At 38.9% G+C, this 19,758-nt stretch overlaps 1 protein-coding gene across 6 annotated transcripts in view; it reads left to right on the top strand.

Annotated features, from left to right (window-relative positions):
- FAM114A2 (family with sequence similarity 114 member A2) overlaps nucleotides 1–9,687 on the top strand; it is a 33,747-nt gene extending 24,060 nt beyond the window's left edge. For 5 of the 6 annotated variants that reach the window (XM_064484473.1, XM_064484475.1, XM_064484474.1 and 2 more), the window contains exons 10-14: nucleotides 553–675; nucleotides 1,181–1,320; nucleotides 3,187–3,259; nucleotides 6,412–6,465; nucleotides 8,332–9,687. In XM_064484473.1, coding sequence (XP_064340543.1) covers nucleotides 553–675; nucleotides 1,181–1,320; nucleotides 3,187–3,259; nucleotides 6,412–6,465; nucleotides 8,332–8,433 — 492 coding nt within the window. In that variant the 3' untranslated portion in view covers nucleotides 8,434–9,687. The remainder of the gene's footprint in view (nucleotides 1–552; nucleotides 676–1,180; nucleotides 1,321–3,186; nucleotides 3,260–6,411; nucleotides 6,466–8,331) is intronic. The other variant, XM_064484478.1, reaches the window with a different exon arrangement.
- The last annotated feature ends 10,071 nt before the right edge of the window (nucleotides 9,688–19,758 follow it).

Genomic DNA, 19,758 nt, shown 5'->3' with positions numbered 1-19,758 from the left:
TGCTCTGGGTCAAGTTATGTACGCACATACACGTGTAGCTTGTCATGCTCTAAAGCTATGTGTACTTCATTGTATGTAAGTTATACCTCATCTTTTAAAAAGCCAAAGGATTAGAGAATTCAAGAAGGAGTGAGTGGACACAAGTGTTAAGTGTTGTAGAGAGATCTAGTAAGTTAAGTACTAAAAAAGTAGATGGTATGTTCAGGTGAGAACAAGAGCACTGACTTCCATGATGCTCGGATGTTCCGGATAGGTGCACAGTAATCTTGGGGAGCTGAACTGAATTGCTGATGGACAATACAGTCATCCCTCAGTATCCTTGGAGGTATCCTGGTTCCTTGAGCATCCTCCAGTATAAAATGGTGTGGCATTTGCATAAAATCTTTGCACATCCTCTGGTATACTTTAAATCATCTCTAGATTACTTATAGTACGTAATGCAATGTAAATGCTATCTAAATAGTTATAAAAACATTGTAAATGCTATTTAAGTTGCCAGCACTTGGAAAATTCAAGTTTTGAATTCAAAATTCAAATCTTTTTCTTATTTAGGCAAGAAATACAGCCTATGAATGGATCAGGACATCTGTGGCCAAACCTTTAGAAGAGAAGGAAGAATTAGAAAAGCAGGTGGAAGCAGAAAAAACTGAGCCAATCAAAAACAATTCAATAGAGGTAACAAAAACAACTAAGACTTTCTTTTTTTCTTTTTTTTTAAGATTTGAGATGCACATGTTGCAATTAGGGACTTAAGCACCTTCTATTTTGTTGTACTGCTATCTATAATTTCTGCCTTGTGATCCAAGTTTGTAACATCTAAGTTCCACACTATAGGATGCAAGGAGTGAAGAACAAGAGACAAAGGGTGCATGTATGTGGTGTCATGAGAGTTTCTCAGAAGCTGCTGCATGACACTTTTTAATCAAATCTTTTGGCTAAAACTTAAGTCACATGATCACACCTGACTTCAGGGGAGCCTTTGTTTTTATAGCTATGAACCCAGTTGTAAACTTCTATCACTGCTATGGAAGAAGAGGAGGTTTATTGCAGGGCAGCTATTAGTCTGTTGTTTTCAAGATGATGAATCCTGTAGTATGAGAAAAGCAAGGTGGTGTCATTTCCTCTGGGGTCAAAAAATAGTGCTTTGTTTTGTCATGCTTTGTTTTGGTTTTCCGTCCAGGATATCCATGCATTTGCAATCAGGAGCCTAGCAGAACTGACTGCCTGCTCAATTGAACTGTTTCACAAAACAGCGGCTTTGGTTCTGCATGGCCAGAAGCAGGAAGTGACAGCCATAGAAAGGAGCAGAGCCCTTTCCCAGTAAGTGTAATGAGTATCTTTCTAAATGATGCAGTGTTGTGGAAAGACTTTTATTGGCTTCTTTCCAAAGTTTTAGAAACTTTCCTCTCAACAAGATGCTGGTCACATTACACCATTCATGTCTTAGAGGTTTGTTCATTTTGGGTTTTAGTTAGTAAACAGCTAAGGTGTTGTTTCTTTTCTTTGAGCCATAAATCTACATTATAAATCTGCCCTTTTTTATTAACTGACTCATACTCTGAAAATGAGTTTTTCTTAGATTATTGGTCTTAATAGGAATAGAATTTTACAGAAATAAAAATAGTTCTAAGAACTTTAGTTCTTATTTACAGTTATTACTTACTAAGTGCTAATTATATGCCAGGCGCCATGCTAAGGGATTTACATACATCATTTCTAATCTTTACAACAACCCTCAGGATAAGTGGTCAAGTCAGCTTTAAAAGTGAGGAAATGCACTAAGTAGAGTAATCTCTCAGTCCATCCATGTTGCTACTGTATATCACAGAGAACTATATTCAATAGCTTACAATAATTGATAATTAAAAAGAATATATATAAATATGTAAAACTGAATCACTATGCAGTGTACCAGAAACTAACACAACATTGTAAATCAACTATATTTCAATATAAATAAATAAATGAATGAGTGAATGAATGAATGAATGAGGAAACTCCAAAGTATGAGAAGTTTTCTGGTCAGGTTATGCAGACTGGGATTTAAACCCAGGTCTGTCTAAGTTCCAAATCCCTTTTTTTCAACTATGTTGCTGATTTTGAACAAAAATTTTAAAAATAATGAAATGTAGGTAGTCACAGGAGTAAAAGCAACCTACTACTTTCCAAATCAGTCTCCTAATTAAATAATAAGAATTTTCATTGAAAAAAAGACCAAGAATGAGAGTGTGCAGTGAGTTAGGACTGGAAGGGGCCCTTGATGTTCTATAGACCTGTTCTTCACCTACAGTTTCACTGCCCCTCTGCAACATCCCATAAGGGAGAGTCTAGTTTTGTTTTAAACATCCTTAGGATGAGAAACTCATAACCCTCCAGCAGCCTTTTTTATGGAAAAGCAGCTATTCTCACTGCTTGGAATGCCCTTCCAGTCGTGGCTCTTTCTTTGCTGAATTAAGGTTTCCACTTCTTAGAGGGGCCTTTTTTCACCACACTATCCAAGATACTATCTTACATCATTTTCTAATTTTTTACTTGCTTTATTTTCTTAGTTCATATCATCACCTAGTGCATATTATACATACGAATATATGGGTGTATGTTTATGTATCCTTGTATCTATGCATACATAAATACCTATATGTACCTTATACATGTGTGTATTTGTGTAAACATATACATTCACGTCTCTCTATGGTCTCTCCCTTAATTAGCAGAAAAGTTAGTATTAATGAAAACTGGGACTTTACTTATTTACTTAATTATCCCCAGTGCTCAGAAGTGCCTGGTACATTGAGGACTTTCAATAAGTATTTGCTGAATGAATGAATGAATATATATTTGATTTAACTATATTTCTAAATGGAATGTAGAATCTTTTAAGTACTACCTGTCTCCTTAAAATGTATCTTAGTTATTTCCTTTGATTTATCTTGGAAGTGTATTTTCTAGAAGATTCTATAGAAAAATGTTTTTCCAAGGACTAAATGTCCTCTTTGTGTGTACGTAAATATGTTACGTAGCTGATTTAGGCATATTTACGTCCTTTAAAAGATGCCTTCTTTCACATTTAGTGCCAAGAATGATTTGTTTTCTTCTTGTTGTTGTTAAATATAGCTTATTTTAAAAAAGAGGGGGAAAAAAGAACAAAAAAAGGAACCCTTATAACTTCTTTCCCTTCTTTCATAGGATGACAGTTACGTTGTGTAAAGAGTTGTCCTGTTTGTCTAAAGAGTTCACCACCTGCCTAACAACTGCTGGGGTAAGATTTCATGACTTTTATTGGGCTAATGTTTGTTTTGTTTTGTTTTTAAAAACATTTTATTAAGATGTAGCTTACATACCACTTAATTTGCCCATTTTTAAGTATACTATTTAATGGATTTTAGTATATTTACAGAATTGTGCAGCCATCACTACAGTCTAGTTTTAGACCATTTTCATCATCTCTCAGAAAACCTCGTACTATTATCAGTCACTCCCCATTTCCTTCCCCTCCACACTCTTCTAGCCCTAAGCAACACCAGTCTCCTTTTTGTCTATAGATTTGCCAACTCTGGACAATAAATATAAATGGGATCATACAATATTATAGTATTTTGCAGCTGGTCTCTTTCACTTAGCATAATGTGTTTGAGGTTCATCGCTTTGTATCAGTACTTCCTTTTTATTACCAAATAATATATTTTATGGATATACACCACATTTATCTATCTGTTGATAGACATTTGGATCATTTCCACTTTTTGGTTGTAATGAATAATGTTGCTATAAACATGCATGCATGTTTTTATTTCTCTTGGGTGGATAGCTTGGGATGGAATTGCTGGGTCATATGGGTGATGCAGACCATTGAGGAACTGCCAGATTGTTTTTAAAGTGGCTGTACCATTTTACAGTCCTGCCAGCAGTGTATGAGCATCCCAGTTTCTCTACATCCTCACTGACACTTGCTATTTTCTGCTTTTTGTTTTCATTTTTTAAAAATTTTATTCATTCTACTAGATGTGAAGTATTATCTCATTGTGGGTTTTATTTGCATTACCTTGATGGCTAATGATGTTGAGTATCTTTGCATGTGCTTGTAAGCCGTTTGTCTTCTTTAGGGAAATGTCTTTTCGAGTCCTTTGCCTATTTTTAAATTAGGTTGTCTTTTTATTATTATTTCACTATTTTATAAATTGAGTTATTTATTATTATTTGTCTTATTATTTATTAGGATTTTAATTATTTGTCTTTTTATTATGTACTGTTTTTTTATTGAGTTTTATGGGTTCTTTACTTTTTCTGGATACAAATTCCTTATCAGATATATGGTGTGCACATATTTTCTGCCAGCCTTTGGGCTGTCCTTTGACTTTCTTAATAGTGTCTCTGTACAGAAGTTTTTAATATTGACAGAGTCCAACTTGTCAGTATTCTCTTTTATCACTTGTACTTTTGGTATTGTATTTAGAGACTCATTGCCTTACCCATGATCATGAAGATTTACTCCTGTGTTTTTTTTGAGAGTTTTATGTTGTAGCTCTTACCTTTAGGTCTGTTGCCTATTTTGAGTTAATTTTTGTGTAGGATGTGAGGTAGGGGCCCAGCTTTATTTAATGAGTATCTAGTTGTCCCAGCACATTTGTTGAAAAGCTTTCCCCTATTGAATTGTCTTGGACCTTTTGTCTAAACTTAATTGACTGTAGACATACGGATTTGTTTCTGGACTCTGATTTCTTTTTCATTCATCTGTGTGTATCCTTGTGCCAGTGCCATTCTGTCTTGATTACTGTAACCTTGTAGTAAGTTTTGAAATCAAGAAGTATAAGTCATCTAACTTTGTTCTTCTTTTTCAAAATTTTTTGTCTTTTTGGAGTCTGTTGCAATTCCATATGAATTTTAGGGTCAGCTTATCTATGTCTGTCTTTGCAATTCATTTTTGCCCTCTCTTTTTTTATTCGGTCTTTAGAGTATTGTGTGCTGCTCTCTCCAGACCTGCACTGGAAATGTAGACCTTGATAAGATAAAAATCTCAAAGTTTGACTCTAGTTTTAAGGGGCAGCGCCTTACTTACATTCTGACACCTCCCATATTTTGCAGTTGCCAGCCAGTAGGAGAGTTGCAGCTAAAGCAAAAGTTTGTTTTGTTTTGTTTTAAGGAATTGTAAAAATTTACTGAAAGTATGTGAACAATGGAAGATGATTCAGAAATCAGTAATCATGAATTGGGATAAAATCAAAGGCATTTTAAATGAGCAAGTAAAAATCACTTTGTAGTAAACCAAGCTCATGTGCACAGAGAACACACATTGGTGGTTGCCAGAGGGCAAGGGGTGAGGGATGGGTGAAATAGGTGCAGGGGGTCAGAAGATGCAAACCTCCAGTTATCAAATAAATAGATCATGGGGATGTAATATACATCATGGTAGCTATAGTTAATAAATCGTGCTGCTTGTAATAACCAATAATAGAGAAGAATTGAAAAAAATATATATGTATAACCATTATCACTTTGCTGTATACCTGAAATTAATGCAATATTAATCAACTATACTTCAAAAAAATTACTGTATTATATATTTGAAAATTGTTGAGAGTAGATCTTAAAAGTTCTCATCATAAGAAAAAAAATTATTTAACTATGTATAGTAATGGGTATTAACTAGACTTACTGTGATCACTTTGCAGTATATGCAGATAGTGAATCATTATGTTGTACACCTGCAATTAGTAGAGTGTTGTATGTCAGTTATACCTCAATTAAAAAAAAAATCACTTCATAGTAAGTATGTAAGTGTCTATGTGGCAGCAAAGTTCTTCTGGGCCTTAAATTTATTTTAGTTAAGAGTATGGTCCAAATTAATTTTTCTCACTTTGAGTTTATATTTTTCCTGTAAGGGACGATTCTGTGATACAGCTTCTCTTTTCCTATTATTTTCTTTAAAGGAGTTTCTGGGTTTCCTCAAGTTAATCCTCTGAGGCTAAATCTTTCCGTGTGTTTCATAAAGATACTTTAGAACGGTGCTAACACACGCGAGTATCAAATCTGCATTATTTATTTCTATGTTTTCCAAGCTGCGCCTCTGAAAAACCATTGAATATTTTGAGCACATGTTCCATATGTGCATATTTTATTTTAAAAATGTTCAACAGTTTTTCTGGTCAAATGTACCATTTCTACTTCTTCTTCCAAAATGAAGATACTTTTTAAAGTCAATAAAAAACTATGAAGGAGTATTTTCTCAATTTGGATAGCAGAGAAGGATATAAAGAAGAAAATTTAAAGCCCTTCCTGAGTCCAGTCCAGACTTTTTCTGTGCTTATATTTATGTATGAGTGTGTCTGGGTGTGTGTTTCAACGTGGGATCGTGCTTTGCTTATTGTTTTTTTAATGTGATGTGCTCCCTTAACACTTTGTCCTTTGTCCTAGGTCAGAGAAAAGGCAGATGTCCTTAATCCATTAATCACTGCAGTATTTCTAGAGGTTAGTAGTACTAATTGCTTTTTACATCTCTTAACTTCTAGGGCATTATGTATTAATTGACTCTTTTTAAGTTTTTATTTTTTGGCTTTCTGGTTTTTTTCACTCTACTAGTAGTTTAGCCATGTTGATGCACATATGACCAAAATGGTATATATTTGATTTGTAAGTCCCTGTTAATTAGTTACAAAGCATAAAGATGAAGCTGCCAGGTAAAGTGCAAAGGAAGAAGCAGTAGGCTGTCTTTGCTTAATACTACCTCTTCGTAGTTAATGGATAATTCTCAGTAAAGAAGTATCTTCTGGAAACCAGCTGGTAAACATGAAGGGAAACAGGCAGGCACTGCTTCTTAAAAAACTAAGGTTTATGCAGAGGAGATTAGTTTACAAAACAAAACAAAACATTTTGTTATTTCCTTGCCAAGAAATTCAACTTATTTTGTTGAAGAGGTACCTGTGTTTATGTAATCCTTGTCATTCCATTAGATGTAAAGAGGTGGGTAGTTTAAGTCTATGGAGAATTGGAGAGAGGGGTGGTAGAGTGGGTAGGGGATGTGGTACAGGAGGATCCCTTGATGGATTATACTGCTTCCATGTGTAATGCTTTCTGGAGTCCATGTTTTAAGAACTCTATCTTGTAAATTAATTGTGCAAAAATTGTAGATGTTTGATGATCTGTTTAAAACGTATTTATGGGGGAAAATATATTTGATAATCAGGTTTTAAATATGATTTGAAAAATGTTTTTGTTACTGGACTGTTACTTCTTTAGTTTAACATTCTTTTAAAATTACCACTAAGGAAATAATGCCTTTAATTCTCATTGCATAGTTTTCCTTGAATAGTCAGGGAAATTATTCTAATCACTTAAGCAATTAAAAAAAAGAAAGTTTGTGATTTAGTAACTGGCAGAGTGGTATAGGTAAAAGAAATTTGCAAACCAGGAGCCCAGTCCTGTCTGAGATCTTCCCTTATTTGCTGTTACGACCCTGGACCAGGCATTTACCTTCTTGGCAATCTCATTATATTTATGTCCAAAATAAGAGATTTAACTAGATTATCTCTGAGTTCTCTTTTGGCTCAAAAATTCGGTGTCAGATGTCACATTGAAGTTTAAATAGGAGTACTTGCCATTGATAAATCAGCAAAGGATAAACTCACTTGACATGGGTGCCCTTTTGCTATTTTGAGCTGGTTTTTCTTGCTTATACATTTGAAACCCTCTTGTCCTTGATATTATACATTTTTATTTTAATGTAACAAACTCTGTTATTCTTCAGGAAGGTCAGAATTTGTCAGATCTAAATGAAGTCTGGCAAACTGTAAGCATAATGATTACAAGCTTCTCAAAAATATGTCTGTTGTACTAGACAGAAACATATCAAAGTATAGATATCTTTGAAAGCAGTATTCCTTGTTTATATTTGTGAGCACCTGTCTCATGTTCACTGATTTTGTTGAGTCCATGGAAGAGTAGTCACAATGCACTGGAAATCCTGTTGATGTAGGGTTCATAGCCTTCTGAAGTCCTCTTTGAGTAATTACTAAAATGCTGTGACAGGATCTACCCACTCAGTCAAGGAATAGGTAAGCTTTGAATGCTGGATTTGAGCAGGTTGCCAAAGAATAGCTTTCATTTCTGATGGACAAGTTGGACAAAAAGGCTGACGTTCTCTTGGTGATGCCATATTATCTTAAGAATTCAATCATTCTTCCCCCTATAACTTGACTGAAATGGTTAAGTCTGTGCTCTTATTTGCCAGGCTACAGAGTTAAGTAGATTATAAAAAATTAATTTTTTTTGTCATATAATATGTTTTCCTCTTTTAAGTGTCTGCAATATTTTTTCTTATTTTTTCAATCTCTATAGGCGTCAAACAGTGCTTCCTACATTCAGGATGCCTTTCAGCTACTTTTACCTGTGCTAGAGATCTCTCTTATTGAGAACAAGACTGAATTACCAGAGGCATGAGCTGCAGATCCAGAGGGCTTTGTCAGAACATTGAACAACAGAGAAGATTCTACCTGAGACTTGTGATGGCTGAGAAATGCCACTCTCTTCTGGGTACCCCTGCAGAAGTGAAGAAGAAAGGTTATTTTAGTATATTAAAATCCAGGCAGGAGAGCAGGTTTAAAGGAAGTTTGTTGCCTTCACTGCTTGGCTGAAGTATTCAGGTCCTCACATTGTTCTTCCCAGTTGTTATAATTAATAAATTATTTGAGAAGAAACTTTTATAGAAAGTTCAAAAATAATAACTCTAGGTAAAGGTTAATGGGACACTCAGGCAAAAATATTGGTCTTTTTTTGACAAATGCAAAACACTAAAAATTTTGTCATGTTTGTCATATGATTTTGCAGTCCATGAATATAATTGGTTGTTAAGCAAGAAGAAAAAGAACTCAATTTAGTATTCTAGAATTCATGTACTTCATCTATTAATGCCATTTTACTTCTCCTTTCTATGATAAAATCTATGGCTTTAAGAAAACTGAGTATATATAAACTCTAAATGATTACCCTTTATTACATGAATTCTTAGAATTGGTTAGGTTTCATCTGCTCTTTAATTCTCAGTTGATATTTGACGTTAAGGAGAAACTTACAGAATATAGTTATAGACACATGAATTAACTGTAGCAAAGTGCCCTTTGGCTTCAGGTTGCTCTTCCACCCCAAGATGACAAGCTTCAAGTTGTAGTTGACCCTCACTCTACTGGATTCAAAACCAGTAAGTGCAATTTAGGGAAACAGTTTCCTGTTTGCAGATATTCTGAGTCTCTAGGATGTTTTTTCATGCATACTCGATATGCAGGATAAATTCTGTGATAGCCAGCTGCAAAGGAGTGTTGAAGCTCCTTCAGGTGATAGGGTTTTTGTTTGAGTACTGTTGAAGTGGACTGTAGCATCCCATAGGGACAATATTCATGTGTTAACGGGTTTCAACCTATAAGACGAGAGGTTTTTCCACATTCTTGTTTGTTTCTTTTAATGTATTCTTTAGCATGTTTATAAATAGAACTTTTATCCTTCAGATCTTAAGCCTTCTTTTGCTTTCTTCAACAATTTAAGGGACTTATAGGTTATAATCTTCCTAAAAGCTATTTTGATATCCAGTGTTTTTAAAAAAAAGTTCTCCAACTTGGTGTTTTTAATGATTCAGGTAACTTTTATGGGCTCTGCCCCTCATCTTCTAAAACCTTTAAATAAAATGTAATGATTGTGTCAGTTGATCCTTTCATTCACTTTTCCAAATATGAGTCCCAGTGTCTTCTGAGGCCAAAGAAATAGCAAAGCAAAGCTATAACATGGATTGATGTCAAGACAATTTCTATGTGATTACCTTATTTGCGGTAGGGTGTAGTTTATTAGCAAAGAGGAAAATAAGTAGATTTGGACTAAAATAGGTACCCCAACAGCACTAAAGTGTTATTCTGCTCTTATTTTATTCTAATATAATCAGAAAGCCTTTGAATTTTGTTCATAGACAAATTTCACCCTTCTCAAAGTGAGTAATTCTAAAATTCCAGAAAAAACAGCATTCTGGTTAATAAAGCTGGTGTCCCCATTCCGATTTGTGCTTCAAGCTCAGTTCTGTCTGAACTGGGACCCCTGGGCTCGGTATTTCTTGAGCAAGGTTTGGAAACTAGTCACACTGCCTACTACATGTTCAGACTGTCACACAAAGGTAACTTGCAGTTTTTACTCTTTGATCTGGAAACATACCTGTTTTTCTTTCAAGAAGAGGCATATAAATATGGGGGACAGAACAGTGACTCTTTTTATGCACCTGTCCAGGTTGCAGCCCTGAACTTGACCCGTTAGATTAGACCTTACAGAAGGCCATTGTGAGTCACTGCCTCTTCTTTCTCGCTCATCCCTCTTGTCGGCTTCCCCCCACCCACCCACCCACATGTGTTTCAATAGATTTAGGAGACCACCAGTAAAGTGATGAAAGGACCAATTAATTCTGAGTAACAGTTGCCTACCTTTCACCTAGAATATAGTGGAAAAGAATGGAAGTTCCTTGATTCATCAGAGATAGAGAAATAAGAGCATAATCATCATTGATGGGTGAAATCGGTAGATTCAGGGGACTTTTGGAACCTGTTGGATTGTGGTGATGGTTTGTGGATGGTGTATGCTTCCTTATTCCATTTGGGGTGGGGACATGATGTAGTTCCTTGATGATACCTACTCTTTTGATGCTACTTCCTTTAAATTTTCTGGTATCTAAGATTTACTGCTGTGTCTTAGTATATGCTACTCCCTACCGAGCCCCCATTCACTTAACACCTTGATAGGTAAAATATTCAGTTATTACTTGGGTAAGTGATTCTCTTCCTACTATTGGGATCTTTAAAGGCTGTAATTAAAAGAGACTTTATTAATTTGACCTGAAAGAAATAGAAACTTCCATGAACTAATTCTTATTCTTTTTTCCTTTATACAGTACCTTGCAAAATATGTTAAGAACAGGTTATATTTTCTTTACTTGCTTTTGGTAATTTTTTTTTTTTTAATGTAGACACCTAGATAGACAGGGCTCTGAAATGTGAAAGTGTAATTCACGTAGATGGCATTGCCGCAGATCTGAAATCAGGGATGAGGCACAAATGTAAGCTTCCCAGGCCTATAGTCAGGAAACAAGACCTTGTGCGTTCCTCTGCTTCACTGAGGACCCTCTCTTTTGTATTTGTTTTCATCTAAAGACCTATTTGAGGGAGAGATGTTTTATAAATAGTTGCTATGGATGCCATCAGTTGAGAAATAGATATTTTTCTGTACTTGTAGGTGTGTTCTGAATTTTAATGTTGAGAATATTCTTCCGGTTGGGAAAATTGAGAATAAAATTGTACTCACAGTGACCCTTCAAGAAGCATAATATTTCACAAATGTCAAAGATTGAAATCTCATGTTATTTATGTCTTAACAATATAACGAGATGCTCATTTTCATAAATTATTTAAAATGAAGCATTTGAGAAATGAGCAAGTTCTAAAAATAGCAAACCTCTTAATTAACGTGTCCTCAGGGCCTCTGGCTAATACGTGAGAATTTTGAAAACTTACCCATTAGTGTCACTTTGCACCTGCAGCCTGCTCTTCCCCAAGCACCAGTCCCCTGGTTCCTCCCTGTTTTACTTGCGGCCCTTGTCATTCATTACATCCTTTCTTGTCATTACATCATCTCACCAAGTCCCAAATTCCCTTCATGTCTAACTATCATTCCCCAGTCAACTCTTCAGGAAACTTATTTTATAAATGGTAATATTCTCTGAATTTACATATCCTTTAAGCTAAAGGTAAAGGAAGGCTGCAGTGATTGATTATTTCACCTACACCAACCACATCAGTGTTGAAGTTTCCAGACATTTATGTTTCTGACTGGGCATTCTTGTAAGGAGCAGATACAGAGACTACAAATAGAATGAACTTACCATCTGTATCTTGTGAGCCCCATGTTGGCCTCTTTTTGTACACGCTGGCCATTGCTATGCTCTTATGCTAGTTCTAAAGAGGACGTCACTTCCCCAACTCCACTGTGCACACACTGGTATGCTTTGTTTTTTAAAGCATGTTTTTAAAGTTGAAGTATTTCATCACAGAATTTCTCCCAGCTAGTCTCACTTGGTACACTGACTCGGCAATGTCAGCCTAACCTGTTTAAGCTTGAATTGTCTTTGTAATAATTGTAGCTATTTATGTCAGAACTGAAGGGTTTCTCAGAGTGTTTAGTGCAACCTGATCTTCCATTACTTCTTCCATGCATATCACTGAGAGTAATGAGAACTGCATGGTTAGCATGTATGTTGAAGCAGAAGTTTCAGAGTAAGAACTGAATATTCTTGGCATTTAAAGCATTCAGTAAATCAGTGGACACTTAAGTACCTTTTTTTCTGTATTTGTCTTGCCTACTGTTGAGTTCCCAGCTTCTGGAATAGGGTGTGGCACATGGCAGGAAGTATTTGTTGTTTGACTGAAGGAAAGAAGGAAGAAAAAGGAGGGAGGGAAAGAAAAAGGAAGAAAAGGTAAAAAGTAAAAGGGTGCCTAGTGCTTTGCTGCTAGTAGAGAATATGGAGCTGGAAGAGACTGAGCATATGAGGTGAAAACCCCTCGTTTCACAGCTGGGGACTTCGAGGCTTTATAAGAGAAAGTGGCCCCCGAAGTCACATGACTGACAGGAGGCTCAGTGGAAACCTGAACCTTGATCTTTGGATCCTAACCTAGCCTCTGTTCCACCAGAGCCTCCCTGGGGTTCTGTACACATTTACTGAGTCCCAGACTCTAGGTTCAGGACTGAGGGAACAAACTGCAGAGTGTGTGGCCTGTGGCCTGTAGGAGCTCACACTGGTGCCACGGTCTGAGCAATCTCTGCGTTGTTGTTGCAGAGCCCTCGGAGAAAGGAAGTGAGGTAGCTGCTCTGTTGTAATCAGTTGTGACTGAGTGGGATGGATTCACCATATCTGGTTGTGTTTGTTGGGGCAGGTAGCATTGAAAATATTTGCAGATGCATCCATCGAAACTCTCAAATTTCTCCTTTTGTTTTGGTGGTTTGTGTCTTAAGAGGCCAGTTTCTGCTGTATATAGGACTACAGCGTGATCTGTTGTTCATCACCAATAGTTAGAAGAGGACACTGACACACGTGGAGCAGCTCGACTCCAGGTACCTGGGAAGACACTTTTCTTCGTAAATCCTCATAACTGCTCTGCCAGCCAGGGCACTGCCACCCCTGGTTCATAGGTCTGCAGGATGGTGTAGAAGTGAGGCACGAAGGCAGACTCAGAATTGAATCTCAGCTCGTTCATTTTCCAGCCCTGTGATCATGAACAAGTGACTTAATCCCTTAAATTACAATTTTGTCATCTGTAAAATCAATCTCATAACAGCACTTGTATTATAAATTCATTGATAGCATTAAATAAAATAATCTGTGTAAAGGGCTTAGAGTAGTGCCTGCCACAAAGCAGTGGAAGCCAATGCTTAGTCAGTACTGCGTGCCAGGTGCTGTTCTGAGCACTTTGTATTAATTTAATCCTCCCCGTGAGATAGGAACTACTAGCATGCCTATTTACAGGGGGAAAAACTGAGGCAGAGGCACAGGGAGGTTAAATAACTTGCCTGAGTTCACATGCCTGACAAGTGGTAGAGTCAGCGTTCAAACCCTGGCAGCTTGGTACCAAAGATCCTGTTTTTAACTATTACATTATACTGCCATCACAAGCCGTTGATAAAGAAACCTTTAACAACTGTCAGCTACTTTATTATGAAACGGATTCTGAATTAAGTGACTCATGTGAGACTTCACCACTATAAATGCAATGTGAGCCCAGGTTGTCCAGCTCCCAAACTCATGTTTGTTCTGTTTTATTTCTTTTAGGGGAAAGGTTTGAAGGCGCCTGTTTAATGATAAATATCTGTAGGGGAGCATCTGGGCAGATTATCCAAAGCCACTAGGAGTTGGCATAGAAAGGATGGTGTGGTGACAAGTCATGTTTGCAGCAGCAGGAACAAAGATCTCAGTGAAGTAAGAGCATATGTGTCAATTAGCAATCAAAAAGGAGAGAGGAGTACATGAATGTTCTTAGCAGCTTCATTCGTTAACAGCCCCAAACTGGAAACTATGCAGATGTCCTTCGGTGGGTGAATGATTAAGTGGACCATGGTGCATCCACACCATGGGTTACTACTCAGCAATTAAAAGGAACAAACTATTTTTTTAAAAATTCTTTTTTTTTATTGAAGTGTAGTCGATTTACATTGTTAGTTTCAGTTATACATATACGTACATATGTGTATATTTTCAGATTCTTTTCCATTACAACTTATTACAAGAAATTGAATATAGTTCCCTGTGCTATACAGTAGGTCCTTGTTTTTAACCTATTTTATGTATAGTAATGTGAATCTATTAATTTTAAACTCCTAATCTGTCCCTCCCCCCGCTTCCCCCTGGTAACCACAGTTTGAAAAGGAACATGGTACATGTTGGAACTTGGATGAATTTCAAGGGAATTATGCCGAGTGAAAAAATCCAATCCCCTAAAACTGCATAAGGTATATAATTCCATTTATAGAACATTGAAATGACAAAATTATAGAAATGGAAAACAGATTAATAGTTGCTAGTGGTTGGGAATGGGGATAGAAGAGAAGATAAATAGGTGTGGTTTTAAAAGGGCAGTGTCTCATCCTTGTGGTAATGGAGTGACTTGGCTGTGGTGGTGGCTCCAAGGCTCTCATGTGATAAAGTATACAGGACTAAATGCACACGTAGACACATTCACACGCACAAGTACAAGGAAACCTGAGGAATCTGAATGAGATAGGTAGATTGCATCAGTGTCAGTATTCTGGTTGTGAAATTTTATTTTAGTGTTGTAAGATGTTGCCACTGGGGGGAAACTGGGTAAAGGGTACACAGGATCTCCGTTTCTTATAATTGCATGTGAGTCTACAATTATCTCAATACCTATTTCAATTTTTTTTTTTTTTAAGGAAAGAGGAGGGCTTTGGGCCAAGGGAGCCAAAGAGTCAAGAAATGTTGCCCATTTCCTGGGTTTAACAAAGACCTAGGGGGCCCTCCTCCTAGGTGAACGTCCCTACCACAGGCACTTGGAAGCAGGAATAATAGCAAGTGCAGCCCCGTCTGGCTCCTCTTAATAAGCAGGTACTTGGGTAGCAGGTTCCAGAGTGGGCTGAGAGGACTGCAGGAGGGGTTTGAGAAGGTTTCCTGGATGATTCTAATCCATTGTTGTTCACTGAAATTCACCAATTTAGTGGAAAAGATGTTTATGGAATTCTGTTTCCAGCATCATTAAAGCCAAATTTTGCATCAAACAGGTGAAAGAATCATCATAAATTAAATAAAAGCCATTTGTATACAAAGGTTTTGACAGCAGCTACCCAAGAAAGCTGGGTTCTAATGCTGGCTTAGTTCCTAACTCACAAGATTTATACGGAGACACTTTCAATGTATTGAGTTTGATAATGATAATAGCTAATGTTAACTGAGTGGTTACTATGTGCCAGGCCACTGTGCTGAAGGTTTTAGATACATTATCCCATTTATTTTCACAATAGCCCAACGAAGCCATGGCCTGCAGAGATAAAGACATTAGCCTGAGGTCGTGTGGTGTGAGGCGGCGGAGCAGACTCACCACCAGCTCTACCTGTGTTCACAGCCACTCACTGACTGCCTCTTGGTTCTCAGCTGTGAAAAAAGGAGATTGGGCCAAGGGGTCTGGATTCCCCATGGCTCCAGTGGATGCTGAACCAATTAGCTAATTCTGACAGCGTAATAGGGGTCAGTAAAGAAATAATTTAAGAACTGCCAATCTTGCCCTACAGGGAAGAAGATAAGCCTGAGCAGGTTGAGGGACAGAGAGGGTAATGGAATGATTTTTCACCCTTCAAAGGAATGTGACTTACTTAGGACTTCCCGTTATGTCCTGATTGGATGTGAAAAATAAGCCCTTTCTCTCCAGTAGACCTAGGTTCTCTAAAGAATCCTGATGGTTGAGGGCATATGATGGCCTGTCTCTTTTGATTACCTAAAATACAGGCAATGGGAAGATAAAGTATCTGTATGCTGGCCCATTCAAGTTCACATTAAACCCTCCTGGAAAAGCAACTGGTGCTGTTAAGAAACTGTAGAAAGGAAACCAGGACAGGCTGCCTGCTGGCCAAGGGTGAAGGAGCAATGCCAAGATCCACCAGGAGAGAAGAGAGAATACACAACAGCACAAACACAGAAACTAAAAATGCTACTGAGATGTTTTCTTCTGCATCTTGAAGTTCCTTGCGGCTTAAGAGGACCACCTTTGGGTGGTTCTTGGTTATCCTGTATCTTCATGGTTGCCATGGCTTAAAAAGGGGGCCATTCAAGTGGAACTGGGGTGAGGGAGCACTGCCACCCAGAGTGGGCGGATGCATTGACTCTCAGTGGGCATTTAAAATCCACTTCAGCTTGCAGTCCTACCCTGCTCAATTCCCCTGAGCAGGCGGAGCAGCAAGACGTTTAAGAGCAAAGGTGACTTCTGGAATCAGCCTTAGTTCACATTCCAGTTCCACCTCTTACTGGCTGTGTGACTTGGTAGGTTGTCCAACCTCTCTGCACCTCTGTTCATGATCTGTAACATGGGGATGGCACCTGCCCCCCAGAGTTGGATGAGATGATACGTAGGTGCTTGGCACAGTGTCTGGGCATTGTAATCGCTCCATAAATACGAACTCTGATGATTATGGCTCCAGGTGTCAGGATATTATTAAGTCCCCACAGCTTCCTGATATTCTGCAAGCCAGATTAGTTCTGTCTTCGTCATGAGGCTCTGGGACTTCAGGGGGGTGCAGAGTGGGGAAATGAGGCTTCTCGCCTTAGTCCTTTATTTAGCTTTTCCTTTTGAGTCTCAGTTTCCTCACCCGTAAGATGGGAGTAGTTACATCTGCCTCCGTTCGCCTCGTGACATCTTGTGCATCTCTTAAGGTAGTATATATTATAGTACTTTAAGGAGAATAGGCACTGTTAAGTCCTCAAATGGTAATAGATATTCTTGAGTAAATGATTCCCATTCTGAGACTGTTTCTTCTGCTGTGGAATGTAAGTAGTAATCCCTGCCTCCCAGAGCGAGGACTGAGGTGATAAAGCCCGCTGAGCACAGTTCCAGTCCAGAATCTGCTCCCCGTGCTGACCCCATCTGTGGTCATGCTAACAAGTGTAGGGATCCAACATTCCTGGTTTGCAAGCGTGAGAGAGGCAGCAGGTGAAGCAAATTCATGACCAAGCCTTGTTCTGGCCACCCCAACCAGTTTAAACCTTCTAGAGAGGCTTGTTTCCTTCATCCTGAAGATCCCCACCCCACCCCCATTCACTTTGTGAATAGGGAGATTTAATGAGAGGCTGGAAAGAAGGGGTCTGGGATCTCAAACAAAGCATTTGGAAGCCAAATGATATTCCTCTGAACCCTGGGCTTCTCTGAAGACTCCTCCTTGCTGCTCCCCTGCTAGAAGATGCCGTGGCTCCCGTTTCCAGCCCCAGTGCCCATAATACATCAGCTCTTGCATAGATAAGTCACTGGGACAGCTTCTGGCCACTCTCTGTTGATGCAGGCAAAGTCAGATGGTGTCTAATGATAACTGTACCATATTCCATGTGTAAAGAGCTTCCACATAAGTATTTCAACACCCCTTTTAAGGTGGGGCACCTGAGGCCTGGAGGGGTCGAGAGGCGTGTCCACTCAGTTGTGGGTGGCTCTGCTGAAATATGCCTCCTGTGGGTTTTTTCTGGGGCCCACTCAGCTTCCTCAGGAGAAGAATCTCATCCAGCTGGAGGAAACACTCCTCCTGGTGGATCAAGCCAGCTACTCTCTGCTGATGGAGAGTATTCCGAGGTGTGAGGCTTTCCTCATTGTCTCACAACCCTGCAGTGGGCTCCGCTTTCTCCATCCAGGTGAGAAGCTGACCCCGATGTGAATTGTGACAGCCTTGATTGTGGTTGCAGGGTATCAGGGGATACTGATCTGGAGGGGCTCCCCGTCCATGCAGTCACCTGACTGCCTGCAGTGCAGTGGTAAGACCACACTGACCTGGGTTCACAGGGCCTTCTGAGCATGGGTCTTTTGTGATTGTGTTGGTCACATGCCCGTGAAGCTGGCCCTGTCCATGCTTGTAAGCCTTTGGCCTAGTCTCTGTTCGGCCCATAGTAAGGCCTCAGTAAGTGGTCAGTAGAGACAACCCGGCTTTGCCCACTGCTCACCTTAGGAATCTGCAAGTCTGAGCCTTCACGTGAGCTTGCATCTCCAGCCTGGCTCATGGGGGAGTCAGGGAAGGTGTTCTTATCACCTTTGTATGGGGAAGCTGAGGCCCAGAGAAGGGATAGGACTTGGCCATGTTCATCCTGCAGCTGGTAACAGTCAGAAGTAAATGGTCATCTCCAGACTCTCAGCGCTGAGTATCTCAAGTTCAGCGCCCACTCTGGCCTCCTTACCTGGGGGTTGTGAGTGGCAACAGCTCATGCAGCTTCTGTCAGGAGCGCAACCCCTGCCCCAGCCCCTACTAGCTTCCTAACCCAGGCTTAATGCCCGTCTCCTCCAGAAAGACTTCCCTGCCAAGGACCTCCCCAAGGTATGTTTTTTTTTCATAGGCACATTCACCGCAAGTTTAGTCATATGTACTTTTATTTCCTGTGCTTTTTATATTACCAAACATTATGAGCATATTTGTGGTTTATTAAATATTTTAATCTTATTTATAATTGCTTCGTAATATTCTGTTTTAGGAAAGCTCCATAATTTATTTGATGAATCCCGTTTTATTAAGACACTCAGGTTCTTTCCAAGTATTTTGCAAAGACTGAAAGGGGATGCACAAGTTCTAAGCTAGGGATAATCAGTACTTGGCTCATGGGTCGTTGTGCAGATTAAGTAAGTTAATATAAGGATAGCCTTTAGGAAATGAAATAAGTACTGTATATGCCAAGGTTATTCTGTTAGGTCTTTTATTTTGTTGATGCTATAGTTGCTACCATCTTATACACATCTGTGAACACGTAAGTGATTATTTCCTGGGTCACAAGGGAGAGCATTGTTAAGGCTGGTATAGAATGTGTCCACCATATGTGGAGGGTGTGCCCTGCCACTGACAGGGAGACCAAGAGGACAAGGGGGAGGGGCGGGATTGAGCCCCAGGCTTTGACTGGAAACATTTGTCATGATCTGACTCTGATGCCTGAGGATGTTTGAACAACCAGTTTGCCCACCTCACAGCTAAAAAGAGGAAGAGTAGAGAGCATGACAACTTAGAGAAGCCCCAGAGAGCACCTGCTAGCCCAGCACAGACAGAGTAGTTTGCCCTGCCCTCTCCAGATCATAAGGGGATTTTCTCTCTTTTCCTTGCTCCTGCTATGACTAGTGAATTTGGGCCTTGGATACAAGGGAGTTGAGATAAACTTGGGTGGGACCACCGAATCTTCAATAGCCAAAAATCTGCAATATTAGGCTGTCACTTCAAGTCAGCACCGAGGAGAGGAGCAGGGAGGGTTCATAGCTCCCTCTGTGGTCAGCCTGCCCCAAATACTTCCTCTGCCAACTGTCTTCCATTATGGAGTTGTGACTTTGTGATTTAAAGATCATTTGTCTTTAGGATGTCCTTTATACAACACAAATAATCAGGGAAGATACATCTTTCGTAGAGTGATAGAAGCATAGAATTTCAGAGATAAAAGGGAGCAAGTTCCATCTGGTATTCTTCTACAGCAGGAATTCTCAAACATTGATTTGTGAGTCAGAATCCTACATCAGA

The sequence above is a fragment of the Camelus dromedarius genome, chromosome 3, assembly GCF_036321535.1.
Source record: "Camelus dromedarius isolate mCamDro1 chromosome 3, mCamDro1.pat, whole genome shotgun sequence".
In the NCBI taxonomy this organism is placed as follows: Eukaryota; Metazoa; Chordata; class Mammalia; order Artiodactyla; family Camelidae; genus Camelus; species Camelus dromedarius.
The sequence above is the reverse complement of the archived record's forward strand: the minus strand, read 5'-3'. Positions and strand labels throughout refer to the sequence as shown.